Here is a 27,482-nt window from a genome sequence, read left to right as displayed (position 1 = left end):
TTTGTTGCCTAGGTGTTACAAATTAAGTCGATTGGAAGTGGAGGTTTTTTTTTTGTATTTTGTTCACAGCTTTTAAGTTTTAAAGAGAAGGGAGCAAAGGCACAATAAAACGCCCCCAAAAATTGCCGCAATTAAGCAACAAAGATAGAAAGAAATTTAGTGTGTGATCAGCACGTGTGCTCCTCCTCCACTAAATTTATAAGGAATGAGTGGAAGATGTTCAGTTTATAATAAAAGTGCCTTTTCATACGGCGCAACCCAATCAATTCCGACTCAGGGACATTAAATGCTGCTGTTTTGGTTAACAACATCGATCAAACAGGTTAATTCTTTCAGGTCTGTGTGTGAATGATAAGGCTTTTTTTTCCTGATGGAAAATGGGAGGTGATTATTGGAGGTACAGGCAATCATGTTTTCCATCCCAGCGTGATTGCGTACTTGTGTTGCATTTATTTGGCGTGGCGTTTTGATGGCCGGTGTATCATTTACCTGATGCACTTAGAGGATGAGATAAGATGACCTGGTTGTGCCTCCTAAAGCATACATCCTTACTGGCAAAAACGTTGACTGCAATCCGGTAAGATTGTCTTCCACGTCCATGTATCACTTTACTTAGTCAATCACATTAGAGACATCTAATGAACTATAAATATGTAGAAATGGACTACAAATTTGAAATAATGTTGATTAGGGCTTACAGTGGCTGATGTTGTCATTTGAGCAGTTGCACTCTGGCTGTCTGCTGATTTGAAACTGGATCCTTAATCCTGCCTGCCATTGATTCGCAGGCCGGCTACATTCAGTAATTACATGCTGCTGCCTTCAACATGTCTTGGTTATTGCATCTGTGAATCACATTAGTACATTTATTGAAGGGCTGGGAGTACTGCCTGAAAAGCTTTTTGTTCTCTCTCCCTGAAAGAGCAGCCTGATGGCACTCTGATAAAAAAAAAAAATAAAAAATCCCAACAACAAAGCCATGCAGGAGAAAATCCACTGATAACAATTCAACCTTGTTTGTTTTTATATTTGTTTCTGTAAGCAGTGTTGTAATCTTTTTGCTTTTGTGCATTATATATGGACCAATCAAAGGGTAGGGTCAGTGAGGTGTCAAGGAAATAGTTCACAAATTCGAAAGCTGATACTGTACAAGGTCAAAACAGGGAATAAATCATTCAACAAACAAAACAGTGTGCTAACCCGAGATGTAATATTCTCCTTTTTTTAACAGTAGAGCCAATTGCTTTATTTTTGCTGTCGCCCCCCCAAAAAAAACATTTGGATTAAAACATATGAATATGAGAGAAGAAATCAACAATTTTAGGACATTGAACAAGCCAATCCTCAGACTTAAACCCTAGAGAGGATGCAGTTTACCTGCTAAATAGGAAACCAAATGGACTAACACCCAATACAAACAAGCAAATGATTTACAACTAAATGTACTTGTTTATTTAAATCCAGATGTAAATACCTGGAAATGAAGATTTCTTATTTATTTTTATTTTATTTTATTTTTTTGGGATGTTCATCTGGTCTTATTTTATGAACTATATTTCTGAATATAATTTCTTCACGTCCGCGAGTGCTAATGCTAGGCTAATCACCCATAATGGCAGCCAACGTTGCCCACTCGTTAACATGAACATGTACTGCCATCCCGTGCCAGCAGTTCTTTTGGCACTTTTTCAACCGTTTGAATGCATTCACAAACAGGCAATGAAAAGAAAATAGACTGTGCGTTTCGTAATCTTCGATCACAGCCGTCCTTTAAGCTGCTCCTGTTGTGAAATTATCTTGGCTTTATTGCAAATGACTCGCGGCTGTGTTAGCAACACCGTGACACCCTGCTACGGCCAGCAGGATCTGACACCTCTACCCTCCCCAGAGAGGGTCTTTCCTCATGGACAGGAGACATATTTCAACCCTCTGTGTTCCAAATGAGATCTGACCGCACCGACGGCCTCCGGTGCATATGTTAATTTGCATCATCATTAACATACAGAGGAGATGGACCCGGCAGTAATACTGCTGCCTGTTTCCATCACTGCATGCCATCAACTTCCTTGTTGTTCATTAAAAATTAAACAACTGATGAAGACAATTCTGATCCCCCTTCAAAAATGCCTCACTATGGCCAACCTTCTATTTTGTTGGGCTCTAATATCCTGTTCTGCAAAGCAAGCCTATTGGGCCACAAATATAAACCTAGCTATTGATTGGACGTCTTTTGTAACCTCGAGACACTATGTCGGGAGTGTCATAAACTAAAGAAAAACCCTTGTACAAGGTCCTCTCAGAACAGACCACAAGGTCTCCACACCAGCATACAGCTTGCCCCGGCTCACTCGAAGAAGTCAGAAAAGATGAATGGACGCGGCAAAGATGGAGTATCTGGAGCTTTGCCCCTGCTTGACTTGTGGCAGTTTAGTGTATTAACTTTTGGACACATTTATATTTTTTCATTGACATGCTGGCATCGCTGGGACTTGAGTGGACGGAAGCTTATGATAGCGGAGAGCTTGTTGCGAACAGCTCTCACTGGAAGTTCTTGTAATCTATTCAGCACTCAGGCAACCAGAGGCTGGCATTTTGACAAATTGGACTTTAGCTCACTGTGAACTGAAGGTGAACTGGTTCTGTTTTCGAAATGAAAATAGTATTAATGGTTTCTGCCCTGGATGGTTATTGGTTATTAGTGCGTCTTTCGATGCCCTCAGCAGCTAATGGATGTCAAGTCATGATGGTAATATTGAAATCATCAGTGTGTGAAAGAAAATGTATTAGCTTAAAAAAAAAAATCACATTCATAGGCATTTATTATTTGGATGGATCCGAACTCCCGAGCTTAACTTCTGCACCCAGCTAACTAGTTTGGAATGAGTCAATAGGTTGCAGCCAGGAAATGCAGTACAATTGTCCAAGCAACGTCCAAGCAATTGTCGAAGAACTTACCAGGATCCCTCAGAATGGTACAAAAGTTTGTGTTTCTGTAGAATTGTCTCCTCAGGAATATGAATAAAAAATGTGACTATCAAAATTTGATGCTGGTGTACTGACAGTTTTCTTTGTCATATAGATATTCTCTCCCACCTTGTTGACCATAGAATTGGTATCTTCTCACTGATCTGTGCCCTCTGGGTTTGGATGCAAGGTTGTCATGGTGTTGTATGGTGTGAGCACGTCACCTTGAATCTTTAAAAATTAAACCGTGTTTGAAAAGAGACCTTCCTGGTTGAAGTAAAGGCCTTATTTTGGCTTTCAAGCCAATTATCGAAGCCAATTATCGTCATGTCAAGGATGCTTTTAAGTAGAATAGTCCTGTAAAAGTGATCCCAATTGGTTTTGGATATGTTCCATTGTTTTGCAGATATAATAACATAATAAGATGATTTTTAAGCTTTTCAAGCAATTCTGGTTTTGCGAAATTACCTATCATTACCTTTGACACCGTCTTTTGGTTTTGCTGTGGTCATTGTGAGCTTATGAATATCCCCCATTTCCGCAGAGTGGCTTAACGCAACATTACACATAAAAACAAGACCTAAGTGTGTGAACATTCCCATCTCCAAGAAGGCGAGTAAGCAAATTAAGCGTGTCGGAAAGCTTTAATTCCAAAGGCAGAAGGATTAGGCTGTTTGATGAGCAGATTTAAGGGTGCAGGCAAGGGGAACAAAAAAAGAAATACTCCTGGCCAAGTGTAATCATCTTGAAAATGTTTTTTAAAGCCATCTCGTTTTCCCTGCATTTCACCCCAATGTTTTGCATCCTTAAGATTAACTGCTTTAAGATTAACTGCCTTTATCACACATCTCACTCTTACGTGATCGTCGCTTGATTTTTATTTTTTAATGCCTTCAGCAAATACAATATTTTACTGCACTTAGAAGACTGAGTTGCGTATAACCTCACTCCAAAAACTCAACGTCAGTCAGATCAACCAATGCTTTCTCTTTCCTTGCAGACCTTTCACACACCAAGTCTAGGGGACGAGGAGTTTGAGATTCCCCCTATCACACCTCCACCGGAAATGGAGTCCGGCCTCGGCCTGTCTGATGGCGAATCGCCTTTCCCCACCATGCCGGAGCCTCCGGTCCAGCACAGGGGCTCACTCATCCCTCAGTTCCCCCCTCAGAGCTTGGATCTGCCTTCCATCACAATCTCACGCAACATGATGGACCAGGAAGGACTGACAATCAGCAATGGCCAACCGGTGGTGAGTTTGACTGCCCTTCTACTTCTTTGGATCGACAAAAACGGGACAATGATAATGTTGCATCAACTAAAAAAAGTCTTCATCAAGTTGTTGTACCGTTCCAACAAAATGGCCACCATAGCAACACGCTAATCCCAAAACATTGTTCTGTAAGCTGTAGAAGGCGAAACTCACATTGTTCGAGGTGCGCTAAAATGGTGTTGTCTCATCCCTGACATGAAATGGTCAATTGCGGGGTAGCTGGCAGGCCTGTGAGATTGTTGTCTGAGGTTGGAAAAAGGTGTTCTTAAATGCCACGGTGGGTAGAAGCACTGAGGAGGAAAAATGGAAATGTCAACTGGATGACTGCTTGTCTATTAGGAAGAAAACGACAGATTCATTTAGCGAAAGGACAAAAGCATGATTGGCCCAGATAATGACGACATTGAGGTGTCGTTCTGAGTAGATACAAAGCCACACTTTTCCTTGTTTTTATCACTGATAAACCTCCGAGGTGTTTTCACGAGAAATGTAAATCGTATTTTTTTGTTGCATCAAACATCTATTGAACATATACGTCACAATAAGATCCATATTTAATTCTTCGGTTATTATGTTTCGTTGTTATCATCACTGATAAACGTCGGTGGTGATATCACTAAAAAGCCAATCTACCGTATTTTTTCAGACCACCAGGTGCACTTGATTATAAGAGTCTCAAGGAACAGGTCTATTTTGGAAATTTCTATATATAAGGCACACTGGGTTGTGCATTGTTGTTTTTTGATCAAATAGTATAAGGATTTAAAGTGCGCCTTATTGTTCGAAAAATACGGGACACAACGCCAGAAATTCTGAAGTCCTCAACCATTTGACGGTTTGAAGTATTGTTTAACTTTTGAGTCATATTTTTTCCTGGTTCCATTGCATTTATTTACATTCCATAAGGGGAGACGGGCTATAAACTCTTAACAGCTCCGTTTCCCTGCCTCCGTGCTCCAGGGCCCACAAGATAATTGCCGCTTTTTTAAAACATCCCGTACAGTAAGTGAGGGCCCCAAAAGGCTTGTGCCTAAAGAATTTTCATTTCACGGTCAGTTAAGCTCGGTACATCTGGAGGAACCTTGACACAATTACATTCCGGACCGTTCTCACGACTTGCTAGAGGATTAGATTTTGATTCCCTGGCATTTATTCCTCCTTTAAGACCATTTGCATGGCTCATGTGTCTGATTGGACTCTTATTTCAAAGCTGAGAAAGTAGGTTGCCGCTCGTTATCGGCCATCGCACATTCTGCCACGGGAAAAAAAAAAAAGATGGTCATTTTCTCCTGAAATGGAATTGATTCCCCAAAAGCTTTGGCACAATGAATATCGTCACTCCTTTCACCTGATTCTTTCTTTTTTTGTTATCTCCAAGAGGAAACTTTTGAAACAAGATAAGTGCCGGTCTCAGTTTGCAGACAGTGATTTACGAGAGCCTGAGAGGGGTGTTTTGTCATTGTTGTCAGCACGCTGATAAAGGAATGACATGCTTATGTACGTGATTACAAGCTCTCTTCTTTGTTATGGCTGCAGGGGCCAACAAATAAACAGCACAATATTACATTTTTCATTTGACTTGTTTGCTTTCTGCTCACTTTGCTCCCATAATTACGCAAAGTGGCTGTAACAGAAGATATGCCATTTATCTACTCGATGCCAGTTTTTAGTGTCAGTGTGAAAACGGCTTTTGATTCTTATTCCGGAGGCGGACAGTTGTCGAGTCGACTCTGTCTTTGTCAGTGTTTATGTAGAACACTGGCACATAAAAAAAATACAACTGATATTACCTCAAAAGACAAAAAAAATTTTTTTTGTCTTTTTTCTTCTGATACTACCAATTGTGTAAGGCTACATCAGGTATGGTCAATCTCTACATAAGGCAAGGTCTCCTAGTTCATATCGGTGCAGGTTCTACAGAAAGGTAAATCAGAAAAAATTGGAGATACAATATTCGCTTTTACACTCATTGAAAAAAAGGACTTATCTGTTTCAAAAAAAAAAAAAAATTGAAAGCCAGGCTGTGAATACAGCAGTTCTGATTTGCAAGAATTTCTATTGCATTGCCAAGTGCTTCTCTAATTCCCCAGTCCTGACTGCTCATGCAGCACGTAGATCTTGCAAATTGTTCACCTTGTTAGGGGCAATGCAACGCCTGAATGCCAAGTCATCATTTATTTAATCCGCTCTCTTAACAAGCTCCAAACTCTCGAAGTTTTTGTTTCCCAGTGTGTTACCATCCCCTCGTTTGTGCTCAAACCCAATCGTACCGGAGGGTACAGCTTGCCAGCGTAGCTTTATTCACAATTTCTTCTCCCACCTCTCCTCTACTGTACAACGAGGGTCCTGGGCTTCTATTTCCAAAGAACACCTGGTGCTTTCGCCATGTCTTGACATGTGCAAGGACACAGAGAAAATTGCCTCAGTCTGTCCTCATATGATTGGATTAAAAACATACAGTAGATGTCTTGTAATGCAATCTCTGTTTACCAATGTCATGTCATTCCACCCGTCCATGTTCTATTATCCTGTTCAGGGTCACAGGACAGCTGGAATTTAGTGTCAGAAGCAGGGGTAATATCCTACCCTGATCACTTGTCAAGAGTATTAGGCACTGAAGTGGTCTCGTAATGTTAGCATCGATGCTAACATAGCATGACAAGTGCCCAATATTACAGCCTGGGTAATGTGTGGATTTGCGTATTTATGGCTAATTTTATATGTTTGAGATTGCCCCAAAAATATTTTACTTAGAGAGGTAATTATTGTTTTTTTTATAATTTGTTGGTCTAGTAACAAAAAGCTAAATAGTGTTAAATGGGACACTCAGAATGTGGACGGGCTGCCATTTGCCCGTCTTTGTTTATTCACATAATAATAATTCATTATGTTTGATCGTCATATTATGTTTTTAAATAAATGCAGTCTGCCCCCAGAGGACTAAAATAGCCCCGCCCCTGCATTGTACCCTTTACTAGTACTCACAATTGTATTTTTCTCATTTAGCTTAAGCACAGTTGCTGAAAATGGAATAGGGGAGGGGCCATGTGTGCTTGTACTCGTATGTGTTTCTGTGTGTGTGTTTTAAAAATAAAAATGATGTCGCCATTTAGAAGCCCAGTAAAGGAATATGTGCAGAGTGCTGATAAACTATCTTTAATAGGACTGACCTTTCATGCTGGCGAAAGTTACTGGGGGATTCATCCACCCATAATTACCATATAGATGATTTTTAGCCCTCTGCTGCCACAGAACATTTCCAAGAGCTCCGCTCATTGATTGAATGGAAATTGAACTTGTTAACATTCTTTTCAGTGCTCTTACAGCTTAGCACATGCGGGCACTGTTCATAAACTCTTCATCAATTCAGATTTTCTATTTCATTTTTCTGATATCTTTGTTGAAATTGTATCGCACGTGTCATCCGAGCCCCGAAAGATGACATTCATTTTATTGCTGTCATTCTGCAATAGAAATGCAGTAAATAAGTCATTTTCCTCTTCCTTTCTCAGAGGTTATGTGAGGGATATTGCAAAGTGGATTAACATCTATTGATTAGAGACATAGTATCTTGTTTAGCTGCTGAGAGCCGGAGATAAGGATTTATTTGCCGATTTACGACAACTATCAAAACATCTCGTCAGGAGTGCTGACAATACCGTAATCAAAATGCAAACGAGAAACGGCAAGGCCGTGATCTATTTGCGTGCGACTGTGAGCAAGATGATTCGTTAGCCTTTATCGTCGCACGCTGATTCCAATTCGACACACTGCATTCACTGTTCAAAAACATATACCATTGTGAACTTTTTTCATTATATGCCTCAAAAGTAAAAAAAAAAGAAAAAATGGGAGGTTAGCAAAAAACAAAAAATATATGGAAAATGTTTACCTTAAAATAATAGAGACAAGTAAAGTAAAATTAAGTATTATATAAAAACAAAAATACTATCTGCCCATGTAAAAAAAAAAAAAAAAAAAAAAAAAAAAAACAAGGTCACCCCTGAGCATAAAAGTTTGCCATCTCCAGTTTAAGGTTGTTTCACTGCCAAAGTTTCACTAACATTTAACAGAAAAAAATTCTCAATGCTTAAGAAGCATTTTGAGGTAATCAGCATATTCCAAACAAACGGCGCAACGGCTCATTGGCCGGTCTGCATCGTTGCCATACAGATGGCCGCGACTAATGAGCTCAGCATGCGTCTTTTTATGGCGCAAACGGCAACCCGTCATGTTTTCAGTAATGACAAAAGCACTTGGAAGTGAGGTGGCTATGCAAATATGCTCACAAGCTTGTCCATGTTTTTTTATTATTTAGGAAAAAACAAAAGATTTTCTCACCGCATCTTCCTGCCACGAGTAAACGGACACCTTCCATCGCTCCCCACAAATTGTATTCATGATAAGAGAGAAGTGACAACAATATGTTGTATCCTTAAAAAGCTGTTACAATATTTCAGCAAGATGGGCGAGTTCAATAGAGCCTCATGCGTTGGTTTATGATGTGTTGATTTAGGTGGAGATTGAGATTCTGTCGCTGAATACCAGATGGACTCAGCCAAAAGGAACAAATCACCTTCTTGTGTTGCGCTCACATCTCCTCCTCTGTTCCATGTCAGCTCTCTGATCTGGCAACCCTTAGAGACGCCTGCTGGTTTCTACCGAGTTGCAATCAATGCTAACCTGTGTAAACATGCACCTTGCATAAGGCACTTCTAAGAATATGCGGTTTCTTCCCAAAGACTCTTTTAAGGCTCGGTAGTTCGGTCTCAAAGACTCTTTGAAGAGTCTGTTGTTACAAGACCCAGTTGTTTCATTTTAAAGCATCAAAAAAAATCTTTCAAGAGCTTGTTGTTACTTGAAAGATAATATACGACTCAGTTCTGTTAAATGCAAACTCAATGTTCCCTCTTAAATGCAATTCCAAGAAACAGTTCATGAGTCGATTTTTTTTCAAACGCTCAGTATTCCTCAAGTATCTCCTGAAAATCAATTGTGCCTTCTCAATCACAAGAATTTATTGTTCAGTCTTAAAGATCATTCCTGATTCTGGATTACCGTGATTGCCGTTGACGACATCCGCGCGTAGAGAATGGTTAGCAGTGATCATTGATTGTACCATATTGTTGCAGGTATAAACGACTAATCATTTTGTACATGTAATGAAGAAGCTGTGGCACAAAAACAAAAATTTGAATACAAAAACATTTTACTTTAAGTCAATCATTTTGTATAACATGCGCATTGTGGCACTACCATCTAACAATCCACCATCCATTCCTCTTGAACGGAGACACTTGAGCTGCAGGCATAGCAACTTAACATCAAAACAGAGAATCAATACTGCATTACCGTGTAAACAATGCCTCCTTTTCCATTGATGTCACTGACAGAACGTTGGATCGGCTCATATCCGCCAGTACGCAACCAACCCAGCTATGCTGATGAAATCCATCGCCAACATAAACGGCCCCAACGGGATGATCTCACGGAATCAGCTGACCACCATCAACCAATCGCATCTCAACGCGCAGCTGAACCTGAACATGGGCGGCGGCAACATCGCCCACACTTCGCCATCGCCGCCGGCTAGCAAGTCTGCCACACCGTCTCCTTCCAGCTCCATCAACGAAGATGACCAGGACGACGGCAACAGGGTGAGGAAGTCATCAGATGTCTGCGAAAAAGCTTAAATCTATATGTATATTTACAAGCCACAGCCCTGAGCAACATCTATCCTCTATTATTTTAGGTTGTGGGCGAAAAGAGACCGGCACCCGTCGATCCCACGAAAAAGCCCAAGACCCCCAAGAAGAAGAAGAAGAAGGATCCTAACGAACCTCAGAAGCCAGTGTCGGCATATGCCCTGTTCTTCAGAGACACTCAGGCCGCTATCAAGGGTCAGAACCCCAACGCCACCTTTGGCGAAGTGTCCAAGATTGTGGCATCCATGTGGGACGGTCTTGGAGAAGAGCAGAAACAGGTACGTCTAACGGAATATGAAGTTTCTACTGACCCTGCAGTATGCAACTTGCAACATCTTTTGTCGGTCTTCATTCCATGCCTTCCGTGTTACAAGAAAAATCTCGTCGCTCATTGATCTCTGTTGTGGTGTTATTTCAGGTGTACAAAAGCAAAACAGAGGCTGCCAAGAAAGAGTACTTGAAGGCCTTGGCAGCATACCGCGCTAGTCTGGTGTCCAAGGTCAGTAATTTCTCTCCTTATCCTAAAAACAATTGCATCGTGAAATCTCGGATGATTGATTCGTCGGGTTTTTTTGCGGGGTCCAGGCTGCGGCAGAATCTGCAGAGGCCCAGACGATCCGGTCTGTGCAGCAGACTTTGGCCTCCACCAGCCTCTCTCCGGGCTTGGTGCTGCCCTCTCCGCTCAATCAGCACCCCTCCATGCCCTCGGCCTCGCAGGCTCTTCAGCAAGCCCTACCCCGAGCCATCGCCCCCAAGCCTCTGCAGATGAGAATCGGGGGCAATCAAATCGTCACCTCGGTCACCGTTTCCCACCAGAACATGTCCCCAATGCCGCAAATGCTCGGTCAGATGGGCTCCGGCGGGACCATGGCGCACTCCTCGGTTGTGTCGCAGATGAGCCCGCCCATGCAGCAGCAGCAGCAGCAGCATACCATGCAGCAACAAATGCAGCAGCACCTCCAGCACCACCAGATGCAGCAGCAGCAGATGCACCACCAGCAGATTCAGCAGCAGATGCAGCATCAGCACTTCCAACACCACCTCCAACAGCAACTCCAACAGCACCACATCCAACAACAACACCACCACCAACAACAACAACAACAACAACAACAGCAGCAGCAGCACTTGCAAATGCAGCACATGCAAATGCAGCAACAAATGCATCAGCAGCAAATCCAACATCTTCAACAACACCAGTCCCAGTGTTCCCCGCCGCATCACTCTCCTGGAACGCCCCATTCTGTTGGCTCGGCATCTCTCGGAAGTCCTCAGCCAGCCCCCCAGCAGCAGAATCCTCCGCCGCCGCAACACCCCTCCCAGGCCCACACGCAGGTCCTTTCCCAGGTCAGCATTTTCTGAACCAAAATTCCTTCAAGGACATTAGAATAAAAGCATCAGTCCAGGTTGCTTTTCAGCGTTGCACTTAACAAGTGTCACAATTTAGAATGTTATATCAAGAAGAACTGGTGTCCATTGTTATAGACGGATATGCACTCGCGTGGAAATGTGAGGCCAAAGGGGGAGAGGGCTTGATGGGGTTTCGTCCAAGCTAGGACACCGTTTACAGACACTCCCTAACTTACGAACAAGTTACATTCCAGAAGACTGATTGAAGGGTACGTATTTCTCATTTTTTACCATATTTGTTTCAAATCAGTTAAATACAACTTTTAATAACAAATAGCTCGACTTCAATACCGTCAACTTCATAGTCGGTGTCATCCAAGGTTTTGTTAGCGGGTTTCTTCGTGGTGTCAAATCTCATGGGGATCATTTTTGTCTTGGTAAATCCATCAGTTGCTAAAATCTGTAAGTCCCGTTGAAACCTATGAGAATATATCAATGTTGGGAATGGAGAACTTTCTCTGTAAGAAAAAACATAATACGCAAAATTCAGTCTTGTGGAAAAACCATATAATTTTTTAACCTTTTAACTATTCGTGTCCAAAATATATGGGAAGCTTAATGTTCGTAAGTAGGGGGGTGTCCGTACTCGTTTGTGGTGTCTTTCCGTTGTTATTGGGTATGCCATGTGTCTGTCACTGTTTTTATTTAACGCTAAGCTTTATTTATAAGGGCAGGGGCGACAACTAATGGACAAACGCGAGGGACTGAAGCAAAGTCAGGACTTTGGCTGGACTGGTCCCAGGTTTGGGGGACATTTAAAGACCTGAAAGATCGTTTTTCTGTCTCCATGTTGTCCGAGTGTAGCTGTTATCTGCTGTATGTGTTTTTGTAGTGTCGGGGTTGCTACTGCCTGAACCCACTCCCTCAAATCCCAATCCTCCTTGATTACTTTTCCCGTCAGTTGTTTAACAATTAAATTATGTCTTTTATTTTTCTCTAACGAAAAGGGGATATTTTATAATCCATTTCTCCAGGCGGACGCTTTGGGGGGAAACAAATGTGATGTATTTTTAATGTGATGAAAGATTAAAAAATAATAATAAATAAAACAAATAAAGCAGAGCCAATCTGCTGCTGCACTGCCAAAGCCAACTGAAAAATAATTAAAAAAAATAAAATAAAAAGGCATTGGAGGTATTTTTGCCAGCTGTACAGTCGACCCTGAAGTTACAAACCCACAAAAATTAATGTACATTTTTTTCATATCGCTTGTAAAGTTTTAATAAGTGAGGCTTTAATGAAAACATTGTTGAAATGACCTGTGGATTGCTATATCACAAAATGCATTTTCTGCTCTTTTTCTACTTTTTTTATGAGTTACAATAGCAACAATCAGTTTTTCTTTTTACCTTCGCTTTGCCATACAAGTAGACGAGTCATCGACGCATCCAGAGACATTCCATCACATTCTAATATGACAGTAGCCATATTTTTTTTTGTATGAAGTATTATATATTTGTGTGTGTTCAAAATTAAACTATCAATCGCAAATATTTATTTGATGGGATCCCTTTTGTTTCAGGAGTTATTATGCCTTTTATCTTATTGTTAGCTACTGAAATAAACACTTATGAAAGTGAATGAAGCCAAACTGTTTGACCCATTTTTGTTTGTGATAAATGGTCGAACTATCAATAAACTAAGATTACTACACTTCTTCCCCCACCTTCAGCACCAACACATTTGGTACCAAATGCCCCGCCTCTTAAATGTACACAAAACTAATATGCGTAAGATGTAGTTTTTATATATATATAAACTGTAGAATCCGCTCTGCTTCCGTCACGCTAAACGTTGAATAAAACAAAGTGAAATTGCATACTGCGTGCAACCAAACGTAAATTCAAGGTAGGCGGGTCCTGGCGAATAACCGCCCACCTATACTGGCTATTGAAAGGAGAAGAATATATATATATATTATTTTGCTTTCATTTTGTGTTAAAATACATGTACAAAAAAAAAAAAAAATATGTGAGAGGGTCTCCCCAAGGTTTATCCCCACGATAAACAGGTTTTTGCTGTATTTTTCGGCAAGGTAGCTTTATTTATATACTGCAAACCAGAACAATGAAACCCATTTACAATAAAAGACCTTAAGCATAGGGAAAATTATTTACACTTGGCGCTGAATTCAATTCTGTTGACCACATAATCCATTCGCTTGCAGCACAACAGCTAAATGCTGCTTCACCAAGTTAAATTTGAACTCTGGGCCCCACTAATTGACCCGAATCTGCAGACCTCAGAGCCCTACTAGATTTATATTCCATTAGCATTTCTTTAATGTAATTAGAACTTAAGCCATTCAGCAATTTATAGACCACTCAGATGATGTGAATGCTCTTGTCAGTTTCCGTCACATTTATGGACGTCATTTGGTGGGGTTTTTTCGAGGCAAGGGCAGCACGGAACTGCTACTTGTCTTCATCATAATAATAACACAGGCTCCTCCCCCCACTGCTATTTCATTCTGCCTTCAGAATAGCTTCATTTCCAACATGTCCCCAAGGCTTGGAAGAAGGAGGGGGGGCATCGGGGGTCTTGGCAAACAATAATTATCTTATATTCACAATAGGCTGGCCAGAAAGGGCCCTTTTCCCTTTCTTTTTATGTCTTCCAAAGGAAACTAAGGGGATTTCAATTTACAAATCAGCGGTGTGAATTGACTCTGATTTCAATACGTTTCTAATTTGTTTTCTTTTTAGTGTGTGTGTGTCGGGGGGGGGGGGCTCAAATAAAAAGGCCAATTTCTTTCACCATGATTAGTGAAGAGGCAAGCACACAGACACAAAAAACTCTTATGATGTGATGAAAATTAAAAGAGCCAGGGCGCGTGAGTTGAATGTCAATGCAGGATCGAGAGAGCGAGAAAGAGGATTGAGGAGCTCCGGTGTCCATGGCGACCGAACGCAAGCTTTTAAAAAACACACAATAATGAGCCTCTGGGAAATGGCTGTTATTATTATTCCGAGCGGATTCACAGCCGAGGCCCCATAAATAATGCATGGAAGAGTTCTTCACTGCTCCTGGAAGCCCTCAGAGCTGAGCCGATCAGTGTGTGGACAAATATCTCACAGCCGCCCGAATCAAAAGGTTACGGCTCCATTTCAAAACACTTCATTTAGCGGAGGAATAAATGCACTTCCTTCTCAATGCCTGACTCCACATAATTTGACTCAACCAAGTAAATATCAAACAAGAAATAAAATCACCATCACTGACAATCTTGTGTACTAAAGTATATGTCGCATTTCCATCAAACAAGTGGTCCACGTTCCAGTTGGCACATATATATATATATATATAGTACATATAGATACAGATATATAAATATACATAGATATATAGATATCTTCTCTTCTTGACTATTTCTGACAGAGTTCAGCTGTGATTTGCACAGGGGCAACTGGCTTGTCCAAAAAAAAAAAAGAAAAAAAAGCTGAGTTAGCAATGTTGCAATGAAGTTTCTCGGTGAGCAAGCAGGGCGACGGGTGGGCGTAGGCCTGGTGGTCAGATGGTCGGTGTCAGCAGGGCTTTTGTGGCGATGGCATTGTTTATGTGCGGCGGACGGGAAAGCGACAAAAGAGTCAAATAAATGATTAAAATACAAAATCCCTTTGCTTGCACATCTGATTCTGCACTCAGTGTGACGGGGGGGGGCATAATTAGGTCATCCTGAGATTGTATTACTTACAATGACAGACCCTATTCTGTCAAAAAGCAGCCGGGGGGTTATTTACTCAACTCTAGTAATTACCAGGCATTTATTGAAGGGATGAGTAGAATATAGTAGTTGCACAAATCATCTTGATGTGAAATTACACGTTCTTAATCAGTTTTCAACACTTAATCAAAATCATATATTTTAGTTTTACGATATATTCATATGGGATACGGCATCCATTGAAGCTGAGGCCACCATAGGAAAATACAGTCGTAGTTCTGTTAGACTATGTATCTGTTATTTGCAAGGTATTTATTGGACTAAGGCTTTTATTTGTTCAAATGCATGTTTGGGCCGATCGATACTAAGGATGTGGGCTCACCTGTTTTGGAACCATTGAAAATAAATAAATAAATAATAAGATAAATAAAAAATAAATAGAGTAATGTGGGAACATTACGGGTGTGGTGATTGATAGTGCTCTAATATGCTTCATCCTGTTGTTAATGAGAGCAAACAGCCTCGCTCTCCACAGAGTAGTTCAACATTAACGCACTCAATAAAAGGCAAGATATACGGCTGTGCCGCTCATGTTTCTCCTGCACTTTAAAATATCACTCTGGGAAACCGCAAAAAAACAACATGGTTCTATCAAACCAAGGCTCATCTCTGTCCTATTTATTAAAAATTAGCCATCAATATCTGTAGCAGTATCAATGGCACTATCTCTATATCTTATTGAAATTATATTTTGCAGATATGTTCCAGTAGAATAAACCTGACGCATCCACTTACAGTAAGTTACAAAAAATATGATATAAAAAAAAGAAATACTGCGAAATTACCAATACCCGGTCCAATTTACATCACTCGTCATGCCAGATTTGCGCCAGTCACGAAAACAGAGGCCGATATATTCCAGTTTTGGACACCATTTGCACAAACCCAGTCTAGTTGACCGTGTTTTGGAATTTGGCAGACCGAACTGTGGCATGCTGGGCATTCTGGCAGCACAAGGGCCTTTTCCTCTACACTCACAGACGCATCTGAAATTTTGGTGACTGAAAGTAGTCGAGACTTTAAACCAGCTCTGTATCTTCTTGGTGTCGTATCGATTCCAAATGTAGCGTAGAACCGCCATTCCATCCGCACTTTATCATCCCTTCCTTTTTAACGCACCTCACTTGGACTGGTAATCATAAAAGCCATTAAGTTGGCCAACATGTTTCTATGGAAACTCAATTGCTTAAGCACGGCAGCGGTGATAGATTACACAAAAGCTCGCCGTGTCACATCCAATTACATCAAGGCCTGGCGTACTTGCCATTACGCCACCACTCGCCGTGATAATCGATACGTATGGACGATGCCCGCCGAGTTTCTCTCTTTCCTCCATGTCGTGCCACAAGAGGCAGGTGGCGCGGAGACACCATTGAAAAGTTGCCCCTATTCAAAGCAAACTCCTCCAACGCTCCATTCATGCATAGCAAAACACCATCTGCTCCTGTTTTGCCCCCCGGCAATCGCAGCTGACCGAGAAAAAAAGGAAGAAGAAGAAGAAGGGGGGGAAGAAATCTATGATAACAGCTGTTGCCAAACAAAAGGTGGGTGGGGGGAGGAAAAGGTTAGAGATGAGCAATAATGACTCATTTACGCTGTATGCTCTGTAAACATTTCATGTTGCGCTGTAGGAGGGATTCTTAAAGGGGTGAGCAAGTGAGCAAAGATGATGTTTCAATTGTTTTCAAAGGCGATGTAAATGAATGAAATGATTTCAAATTGGCATTTAAAAAGCTATGTAAATGTATTGTTTGGATTATCGAGGCCCCACCCCAAATATTATGCAATGATTCAGAAGGTTTGATGCCCGCTGGGATATTTTTATGTCTGACATTGACCAAATATGTCCACAGAGCTAAGAATCGGCCAGATTGTGTCCTGATCAAATTCTCAAAAACCGTGTTTGAGCGAACCGTCACACTGCCGGTCCAGAGTCGCAATCGGTTTGGAGATTGGTTTGCGCTGATACAAAAAAATCAAACACCTGTCGAGAATTTTGTTGTTCAGCTGTCTGTCTTCTTCATCTTTGTCTTCTTCAGCTCACAGTGAAAAAAGTGCTGAAATATTTGGACATTCAAAACTTTAGCAAAAGTCAAATGAAGTTCACCTGTGAAGGTTAGTGTGTGTTTTACGTTCATCCTAAAATTTCATTCTCAAGCTGAATATTGAAAAATTGCGAGTTGTGTCTTGCAACATCATGTCTCAACATTTGCATTTCGTTTCTTCGGGAATCACAAAAGTTAGTTTTATCAGGTCACGCATTCGTTGGTGAGCGTGTTGGCGCAACAAATCACAAACCGACGCCAGCTCCAGACGCACATGAGCGATTTGTTTCGAGCGTCAGAGTGGACAGCTGCGATGCGAGACCTGGATAGTGTACAGTCGACGACGCAAGACAGACTCCTGCCATGCTCCATTAGCGAGCATTTGTCTGGCAAAGCTCTTCCAATTCTTGTGTGTGTATTTTTTTATCAGTTTACTGCCCAGCCCATCTTCATTAGCTCTTCACTGCGAAGAACAAGTATGTTTCTGTCAAAAGCATGAGGGAATTGCACAAGGGGGGGGGGCTTATAGCGCTGGGCTCGTATATTCATTCTGCTCTCAGAGTGAGCCATTGTTTGAGTCCTCTCTTTGTTCAGGGGACAGGGGCCAGCCAAAGGGGAGTGTGGGGGTCCCATGCACCTTGTGACCTTTCTGTCCTGGAAGTCCATATAACCTTTTGTTTGTTATTACTCAAGCGCCTCAAAGTTCTGAAGTTCTGGGTTCAAATTTATATGGTCTACCTGGGTGGATGCCAGTGTGAATATTTATTGACAACCAGTGTGGGGGGTATCCAGACCCTTGCCCCAAAATCACTCTAGTAACAGTACCCCATGACCCTAACGAAAAATTCAACCAGCCCAAACTTTGATCGTAAAGATTGCAAACCGATTACAGCAATTACATTTGAGTTTAATACATTTCAGGTGATCACAGTGAAGACTAAACCGAACCCCAATGCCCCGCCCCCTCCCTCCCGGACTGCGTGTTCAATAATTCGTCCATCTTCTTTCTGGGGTGGGTGGCTGACGTTGGCTCTATTCATCAGCCCACGTTTTTATGTGCTAATGTGGTGTTGCCAGTCACAAACAGCGTCATCCATCACCATCGTTTTGACAAGCCACACATAGCAACACCCCCGAACCGCCATCTTGAATCAGGCGGGGGGTACTTTGGCCCAATGTCAATCTTTTCAATCTGGTTATCAGCTGTGAAGGGTTATTGTAAATTTCAGAAAATCTCCACAAACACCAACATCAGACCTTTTTATTTCTGGTCCTTCAAACGGGAACCACTTTGCCCTTGCTTTCAGATGAGATTTTCTCCTTGAAAGGAGCTGTAATTTCAATCAACTGCGTAATGTTCTTCAGGAGGAACATGAAGGTACTGTCCTTGTAGATAATAGCATGATGCATTAAAGCAGAACTAATGCATAGCAAGCCAAGAACAAAGTACAGTTGCAATCCAGGGACTGTCCCCTTTGTTCTTTCTATCGATTAAATTGCTTACAAACGTTTTGTGTTTTGGGCGGCGGCGTATACGAGGTGGTTTGCAGATCTGTGTTTCAGTTTCTTTTCGGATCCTCACTAATACTTACTCGACACAGATTCTACGTCTACTGATTTATGTGGAAATTGAAAAACCCGAAATACAAACGTCAATCATACTTTTCACGTTAGAGTCCAAAGACGATATTCATGATCAGGTAGCGGTAATACGAAGAAGCCTCGATCTGTACTTACCGTAAATCATTGCGCTGGCAGTATTCGTCGAGTTGTCGGTTTGACGACTCCCTTTGACCTTTCTTCTAATGACGAGAGCAGAAGTGCTCTTAAAGAGAAGCATCCTGGAAAATAAATGAAAAAGGCCTCTTAGTGGAAAGGTCAAGACACATGTTTGTGTGACGTGGCTTTTGAAAAACACATCAAGACTTAAAATAGGCAGTTAAACCACACGTAAGTGTGATATCTTTTTTTTACATTCCTTCGAGCATAATTAGACTTTAGTGGATTTCTCTCAGTCAAATTTGGCAGGCGGGTGTTGACCCTTTGTGCTTTGCTAGCTTAAGCGTCACTCACAGCCTCTTCTTTACTCGAACGTATTATTGCCATTTGGTAGAATAAAGGTAATATTATATATATATCTGTGACACTGTTGTCGTCTGAAATTCCTTCAACTGCTTCTTAATGCAGAAAAATACATAATGTTATGTTTGTTTTTGTCCCTCAGGAAGCTAATATATAGGACAAAATGGTCAACATTAATGGTGTCGGTCACCTGGCGCAAACAATCTCCCGAGCGACTCCACAGTGAATTATAAAGATGATGGATGAGTGCAGAGTAGCAAATCTCCAGAGAGGGAAAGGTCACAGTAGCTATAAACCCATTGCGTCTGTTAAAAAATAGAGAGAGAGGAAGAGAGAGAGAGGGATGGATTCCTTCAATTGTTGCCCACTTTCTCCTATTTTTCCCTCCTTCTCCATTGCAAATTTTCTCTCTCTCAGCTCCGATTGCGAGCGAGCCAGATGATTTTAATTTTCTATTTTTGCAAGTAATAAACATTGACATGAGAAGGAGCCCCGGGCAAGAGCTCTAATGAGAAAATGAAATTAGTTTTTCAGCTGACTGATCAGAAACATTTCATACATTATAATCAAGCATTTATTTGATGTGATTTGTTTTTGTGTGTTTTTGCCTTTAATGTGTGCCCGTGGCTGTGTGTGTGTGTTTGTGTGTGTGCATGTGTGTGTGTGTGTGTGTCGAAATACATTATTCATGCATCTCTTTGCCATGCTACCTTCTTGTTATTGCTCGAACACGCTGCAGCTCATGACATTTTACAACCTTTTCTACCACAACTAGCTCTCTCGCTATATGTGACTTTTATATGGTTGTTATTTTATGATGGTGTCAGCCAATTACAGCCAGCAATGTAAAGCAGTGATGACAAAAACATATTTGATGTCTATTAGATTATGTCCACAAAAGTTTGAATAGCCCGCCATATGAACATTTCCTTGCTTCTGAAATTAGAACTGACATGGAAGCCCGCCCAATGACTGCAATTAGCAAATCAGATTATTATGTCTGAGCAAGAATATGCTCATATTAAATTACGTTCATTTCATCTGATTTTTTTCCACAATTCTTTTGTGGTATTTTTTTTCCCCCTATCAATCACCACATTTGTTCATCTCCTCAAATTAATTAAAAATGCATCAAACTGTTGCCTTCAGTTTGATCATTGTAGTCTTGTAAGCCTTTATTGTTGCATGGCCTTTGAATAAGTTTTTTTTTTTCGTATAGTGCCCTAAGGCTGAAGCATCATGTTCATTAGCGTGCGCTTGTTGTTGCTAACCCTGTTTGGATAAGAGCTCGGATGACGGCAATCTGCTTCTCATCTCTCTCTGCTAGCACTGAGAGAAGAAGAAATATTGCTTTTATGTAACATCACTCACTTGATCAGCTCGAGAGAACATTCTGTTTTATCGTTTGGCTCCAAGCTGAAAATTATTTAGCTGCTGTTTGATTAATAAAGATAAAGGAGATGACATCATTTCAAATCAAATTCTACTAAACTGTTCACAAGCATGACATTTTGGAAGTTAGAAGTTAACCACTGTAATAAAACTAAAGATATAATTTCTAACTGCTATATTAGTTTAGTATGTTCACTGGGGGATATCAGGGGCGGAGCTACTTGGTTGGCAGGGGTGGGCATGGCCACCAATATTTACTCTCTGGTCACCCCCTTAACCATCTGTTTATGATTGGGTTAATTTGGAAATTATCTCAGGACGGACATTGAAATTTGCCCCAATGCTAAAATAACCAATTGTTTTATACTAGTTTGAGCATGACTCTTTATTCGACTTTTTCTCGTTACGATTTACACTATCTATGTAAACCGTGCAAATTTTTGTAAACTTTCCAAGGTGTGCTACTGAGCAATTTTTCGGGGTTATTTTCGCAACCAACTTAACTCGGATACAAACGTTTCCCCAAATTTGTGCCCAAAACAGCGACTCATTTGTTGCAACAATTATAACCGTCTGTTTCAAGGGCGCATTTGCACTACCCAACTCAAATCACATAACTTGAATTTGCGGCCATGAATGTATCACATTGAATATCATCCATACTTCGATAATGCACTTTTCAAAACACACACACAGAGCTTATTGTGTCAGCCCACACAGTCACAGCTTGTTCCCACAAAATGAAAAGAATTCTGTTGTGTATGCGTTTGCGTGTATCCCAGAATAGAAATGAATAGATTTGAGAAAGAAAAGGTACAGCATGTGCTAGTTGGCGAAATGTAATAAAGTTGCTTTTATATTTAGCTTAAGAGAGATATTTGATGTGTTCAAAATGCTGACTTTATCCTCTATATAGGTTGGAGTTAACTTGACTGATACTAGGGAGGATTTGTTATTTCTAGTCCGGCTGATCTCAGCTTCAGTTTAAGCTTCACTGTCCCTTTGAGGCTTCTGCTGTCATACAACGTCCGTGCTTTTAGCACTTTCCTGAAAATAATAATTGGTTCATTTGAGCTAATTGAAGGATGATGGAAAAAAAGCATCCCTTTAAAGAAGATCCATTGTGCACTTCAGGGACTCATCTACTTGGCTGTCCTATTTATTGTGTGCGTTAACATACACGGACATGGATTTACTTGTCTCGCTTGTCACGGCTATGAAGGAAGAAGGGGATGATTAATGATGCAAGTTTCTCTTGAAAGTGCCATTATGGGGAATTATTCAGCATTGCTACCTCGGCCATCAACTGTCTTCTCACTTGCTTTGAACGGAAAATGACAATTTGTTTTCTCATGTGAAGAACACTGAAAATGATTTTGTTTTTATTAGCAGTTGTTTGACAGGAAGTCAAAATTGAGAGTTTTTTATTATTTATTTTTTCAGTGGACCTTTTTGCACACCAAATTTAAAAAGAATTAAAGGAGTGTTCACACCCACAACAGCGCAAAGTGCCCTTTTTGCGTTGGTCTGAGAAAATACTCAAACTTGGCTCGCCTTCATGCAGGGTTAGACTACTTGCTGGTTTATTATTTTTCCACTCAAACCACTCAGTCAGGTGTCTTTTATATTGTTTGGCCTTGGTGGAGGTCTACAAGCCATTCTGGTTTATAGATGCAACAATTTGTTGTTTTCACCTTACTTCTGAGTTACAGTTGTTGCCTAAAGCATCAGGTGAAGAATTAACTCTCCTTCCTTTGCTTCGTTTTTATTTGTGGTTGTAGTTTTTTTTTTTTTTTTGCTTGCGGAGAGGCTCATTTCTCCACTCCGCAGTGTTCCATGAGTAAGCGTTCTCTCCCGGGAGCTGATGTTTATCCTAGGATCTCAAATTCCAACCTTCCCTAACAGGGCATAGCTGACCTGGAAGAGTACAGATGCCTTCTTTCTTCCTGCAGCTCCAATCTCATAGGACTTTCTATACACATGAAGCAGCTTGAAGAGATTGCAAAGAGTTGCTTTTTTTTTTTTTTTTTCTTGCAAGGGGAGGTGTTGAGACGCTGTTTGCATCTTAATAACGTGTCCGCTTTATCCTCGCTACTGTATCCAATTCACTTCTATTGATTTCTTCTTCCCTGCTTTAAATCAGTTGATAGCTTTGTAGACTTAAATGTGCTTGGCTGGACTCCCAAGTCTTCTCTGTTTAAATTTGTAGAGGTGCGCTTTAAAACTGGAATGCAATTTACGGTTAACCACTGTTGACGTAAAAAACGCTAAACTGTGTATGTCATTTTTGTAAATGTACTCATACTTTTACTTATTGTACATTGCATTAAGTGCAAAGTGCCTTTAGTGTCAGTAAAGCAAGCACTGTATCCAATTTTTGTTTTTTTATTCATTAATTTAAATCGGTTTTGTGCAATGTGTGCTCGTCCTTTGTGTGAGTACACGTGTGAACACGTTGAAGGTGTGCTTTGGAAAAGACGAGGCAAACAGATGATATCATGCAGTTTTAAGCTTAATCCAAACACATTAAACATATGTGTAACAGTCACGGTCGTGGGGGGGGTGGGGCAGTAAATTCTTCAGTCTTTTGTGTGCTGTTTATTGACTGAAATGCGTCACTGTAGTTACAGAAACCTTAAACAAAGCCAACAAAGGGGCAGGTGCAATTTCCTTGTCTCGTTCACATACTCGCGACAATGTGTGCTAATATATGAGTTTGGCAATCACTCGCTACACTGAAAAAATAAATCACAATTTGTATTTTGGGGGTTAAACAATCAGCTTTGAAATGTAAAATATTGACCTTTAAAGCAACAATTTTAGCTGGATGCTAATAGAACAATGTTAGTTAGCGCAGCAAAACAAGCCAGTTGCCAACAGTTCTGTAAATTATAGCGTCTTTATTTTGTTAAGCGGCCGCAAGGGAAATTAACTTAAGCTACTTCTTGACTTAAGCGCTAACTAACTAACAAGATACTTGAGAGAAAAAAATGGAGGGAAATTGATAATTTAGACATTAACTCACTTTGCCAATTGGTGACAGCATTTGTGATTTACAACTTTTAATTGGTTTGTTCATTTCTTCAAATAATCTTAGCTTGCAGCCGGTTACGTCAAGTCGCGGATAAACGACTCAATTAAGCGTCCTGACTTTCTTCTACAACGCAGCTGCTCGGCCCTGAAAAGGACAAGAAGCAACAAGTCAATAAGCACGGTTATGACTCTTCATCCATTATTGACGCTGCACGGCTGCTTTTGTGTGGACCCACGCCAGCCTACGATCTTGTCCACTTGTTTTGTTCCACAGGCAGCAGGTGGCTTGCGTTGTGTTCTAGTTTTTCTTTTCTTTTTTGGATTGTTACTTGTGAATTTGAGACTCATTTTGGCACAGTAGCGCCATCCCGGGAGACGACGAGCTTCGGGTTTCTGCGTCGTGATCTTGTTGCACGTTTATTGTCAGGAAAACGGTTGCTAAACTTTATCAGCCACACACCCACTTTAACATCAGTCAGAAAAGCTTTTTTCTTCAGTTTTTAAGCCACATAATTTCATACAAAGTTGCCGAAACCCGTTTTAGCTAGTTTATATTGCAGTCAAAAATGCTACAATGGCAAATTTGGGGCACTGCAAATGGAAATCTGTAAATTAGATTTTTTTTTTTGCACCATACTTTGGGAATCACTATGATTGGATTCTCCTTTTTTCCTACTCCTTCATACAAATTCCCATGTTGTGTAACCCTGTGCAGTTTGTTATGACAGATTTTTTTTCTCATTTGACAAGCAGAAAAAAAAAAAGCACTACTCATTTACTTCAAGTACGCTTGGCCTTAACAGCTGCAGTAAAAATGCAAACATCTGCTCATTCGGGATTTATTCTGGAAGCCTTTAAAATCTTTGGCAGGTAGCTAAATTACAGGTTTGCTTGAGAAACTTGTAAACTTAAATATACTGCGCCATACACATCCCAGCCTTTTCTTTTCTTATACAATAAGAAATTGTATGGCCGGGATAAGCCGCTTTGCCTCTAAACGTGTCATTGAAAGGCCGTTGTAAAGCTTGAATTATTTATCACTGTGAGAGCGTTTACACAAGATTGCTTAAGGCAATGATGACAGGACACAGACCTCAACATTTGTGCAATCAACGTTGATAGTTATTGTGATTAGTTAACCAAAAACCGTCTTCGAGATCTTTTACACTCGCAAATGCTCAGATTAATTCTTAATACTGGTTTGAAACTTTGGTTTGACAGGCTGATTTGAAACCTGAAGAGAGTTATTATTTTTATAAAGGGAGAATTGTACATGCAGCACATGCATTGGATGTAATTAGATAGTGCCAATGAATGTGTTCATCCAGTGAGGTAGAAATGTAGCCATTCGAGCCAGGGCTACTTTTCTGCAGCCTCCAGTCATCATTCCTCCATTTTTATGGTCCACACATATACTGAAATTCATGACCTCATCATAATGCAGGAATTGATTTGACATGCTGCGATGTTTTTTTTCCCCCTACCACTTCCCAAACCCATTTTGACTTTTTATTTTCATGCCAGCGAAAATATGAAGTGCACCTCTTCCCGTTCCATTTGATGTTTAGAAATCACATTTGATGGTGCGTGCTGAATATAAGATGATGGTTCCACATGAAACAATAATGTTCAGCCATGACTGCAGAAGTATTTGTGTTTCCAAGTGTCACTCCGTCTGCACGCCGTAAAAAAAAAAAAAAAAGGACAGATGGATAATACACTCAGATGACATTAATTGAGTGTGTGATGTTGTCAGGAGATGACAGGTTGGGGTTTATTTGATAGGTGGTTTTTGCAAATGGAACCGAAAGGCATCATTAATCTGCTCATCTGTATGCCGCGCGGTATCGGGACGAAGGTAGCGAGGGAAATTGCTCGTCATCCTCAGCGGCTGTTAATTGTTTTCCTGATGAGTTTGGCGTGGGAATGTGTCTATTTACCTAAATGTTAACAAGGACAGCAGTGACCCACTTAATGCTCCTCGCCCTCCCCCTCTTCACTCTTCATTCTGAAGGATGAGTGAAATCCCTTTGCGCTCCATGAACACAGAAAAAGGGAATATGATAGCGCTTTAAGTTGAAACATGTTTTCATTTATGATATGACAGCAACAACAACAACTTGAAGAAGACATCTTTTTTTTTTCTCAATTTCCAACAGTTCCAAGCTTTCTTAAAAGTGGAAAAATCATAGAAAATTGACCTAGTGCTTGTATACAGATTTGGTCTCTGGGGTGTCTGCTCACTAAACAGATGTGAAATGAAACTGTTGCTCAGTATATTTGCTTGAAAATGCAGATGGCAAACTCGAGGCTCGTGGGCCAGATTTGGCCCTCCACATCATTTTATGTGGCCTGCCAAAGCAAATCCAATTGGTGTTTCATGCTAAAATCAATAGTGAAACTACAAAGCATATTGTATTTAGATTATTTTTTCCGTTATTGTCCTCGACTTTGGGTTTCAAAACGGAAGATCCATTAATTTAAATGATGAGTCAATTATAAATCTCTTGACTGTAATGGCGAGCAACAAAAAATGCTTTGTAATATTTTAGTGAAGGACTAATTGTATGCATGTGCATTAAGGATTTAAATTATTAGTCGGCGGGTTAACTACTTTGTTTTTTGGTGGAATTAACATAAAAAAAGCCGCAAAAGATCAGAACCTGTAAAAGTCACCTTGAAGCACTCACTGCAGACATGGCGCTAACCCCAAATTACCTGCTAACACCATAGCAGATGCAGAGAGTACACCCTTCTTTTATTACCAAGCATGCAATCACACACAAAAGCATTACTTTTACAATGGGTGTCTTGGGTTGTTTCAACAAAAACGGCAGGATTTGTGCCGCAGTCGTCGCTCTTTACGTGGCCTCCTGCAAGCGCCTCAATAACAGCTTTTGTCTGTGTCTTATAGTCACTTTAAGGAATACAAACAAAGCATCACTCAGGCAATGTTTTTCAACAATAGCCATAGCTTGTCTGACTCTTTCAGTTTGAGAGACAATTTTTGCTGTTATACACAAATGACTATTTCACTCAGTTCCATCAATCCATTTTCTCGGAACCAATCCCAGGTGACATTTGAGAAATTGACAGACAAGCACAAGTTTCCGGGTAAATAATCAGGATAGACATGTTGATGTACTTCTTCCAAAATCAAACTACGGCATCAAGACACAATTAATCAACAATCAATCCCTCACCATCGAGCAAAAGTCCTAATTGTTTAAACGATCAATATTGTGCACATTGAACATTGGCTCACTAATGAAGACCCAACAATGTCTTTTTAATTTACCATTATTGGTTTTCGTTTTAGCACAGCCATTTGTTAAAATGAATAGCAAGATAGATTGACCGAGATGGGAAAAAAAACATATGATTATTTGAAATGCTAAGACACTTTTTTCTTTGCATGGATCAAATAAGAATGTACCAGTGCTGTCCGTCTATTTGAAATACGTTTACTGAAAAGCAACCCAAGAGACAATTTCCTTGTGAAGAAGAAATAGGTCACAGATTCAATTACAGTCACTGAAGCATGGACTCAATCTATCATGCCAAATTAAGTGTGTTTTAGCAACCTACATTTCTCTCAGCGTTTTATAGACACATTCATTCGAGTGGAGAGATTGAGTTGAAACGGAAAGTTATCATGATCAGACCACGCCCTTGTGCTCGTTTTTCTTCATTTCAAACATTGTAAATGACTCAGTGTAGTAAGCTATCAAATTACGTGCATTAAAATATTGACTGAAGTGAGTTTAATTTTCCCTCACTGTATACTGCTCATGATCTTCTATATCAGGAGTGCCCAAACATTTTCAGCTCGCGAGCTACTTTTGAAATGACCA

At 40.5% G+C, this 27,482-nt stretch overlaps 1 protein-coding gene across 2 annotated transcripts in view; it reads left to right on the top strand.

Annotated features, from left to right (window-relative positions):
- The window catches only part of tox3 (TOX high mobility group box family member 3), a 32,603-nt gene extending 19,665 nt beyond the window's left edge, over positions 1 to 12,938 (top strand). The window contains exons 3-7 of one of the 2 annotated variants that reach the window (XM_037247839.1): positions 3,965 to 4,216; positions 9,658 to 9,894; positions 9,990 to 10,220; positions 10,361 to 10,441; positions 10,528 to 12,938. In XM_037247839.1, the coding sequence (XP_037103734.1) occupies positions 3,965 to 4,216; positions 9,658 to 9,894; positions 9,990 to 10,220; positions 10,361 to 10,441; positions 10,528 to 11,304 (1,578 nt within the window). In that variant the 3' untranslated portion in view covers positions 11,305 to 12,938. Of the gene's footprint in view, positions 1 to 3,964; positions 4,217 to 9,630; positions 9,895 to 9,989; positions 10,221 to 10,360; positions 10,442 to 10,527 lie in introns of both variants that reach the window. The other variant, XM_037247838.1, reaches the window with a different exon arrangement.
- The last annotated feature ends 14,544 nt before the right edge of the window (positions 12,939 to 27,482 follow it).

The sequence above is a fragment of the Syngnathus acus genome, chromosome 3 (assembly GCF_901709675.1).
Source record: "Syngnathus acus chromosome 3, fSynAcu1.2, whole genome shotgun sequence".
Lineage (NCBI taxonomy): Eukaryota > Metazoa > Chordata > Actinopteri > Syngnathiformes > Syngnathidae > Syngnathus > Syngnathus acus.
The sequence above is the reverse complement of the archived record's forward strand: the minus strand, read 5'-3'. Positions and strand labels throughout refer to the sequence as shown.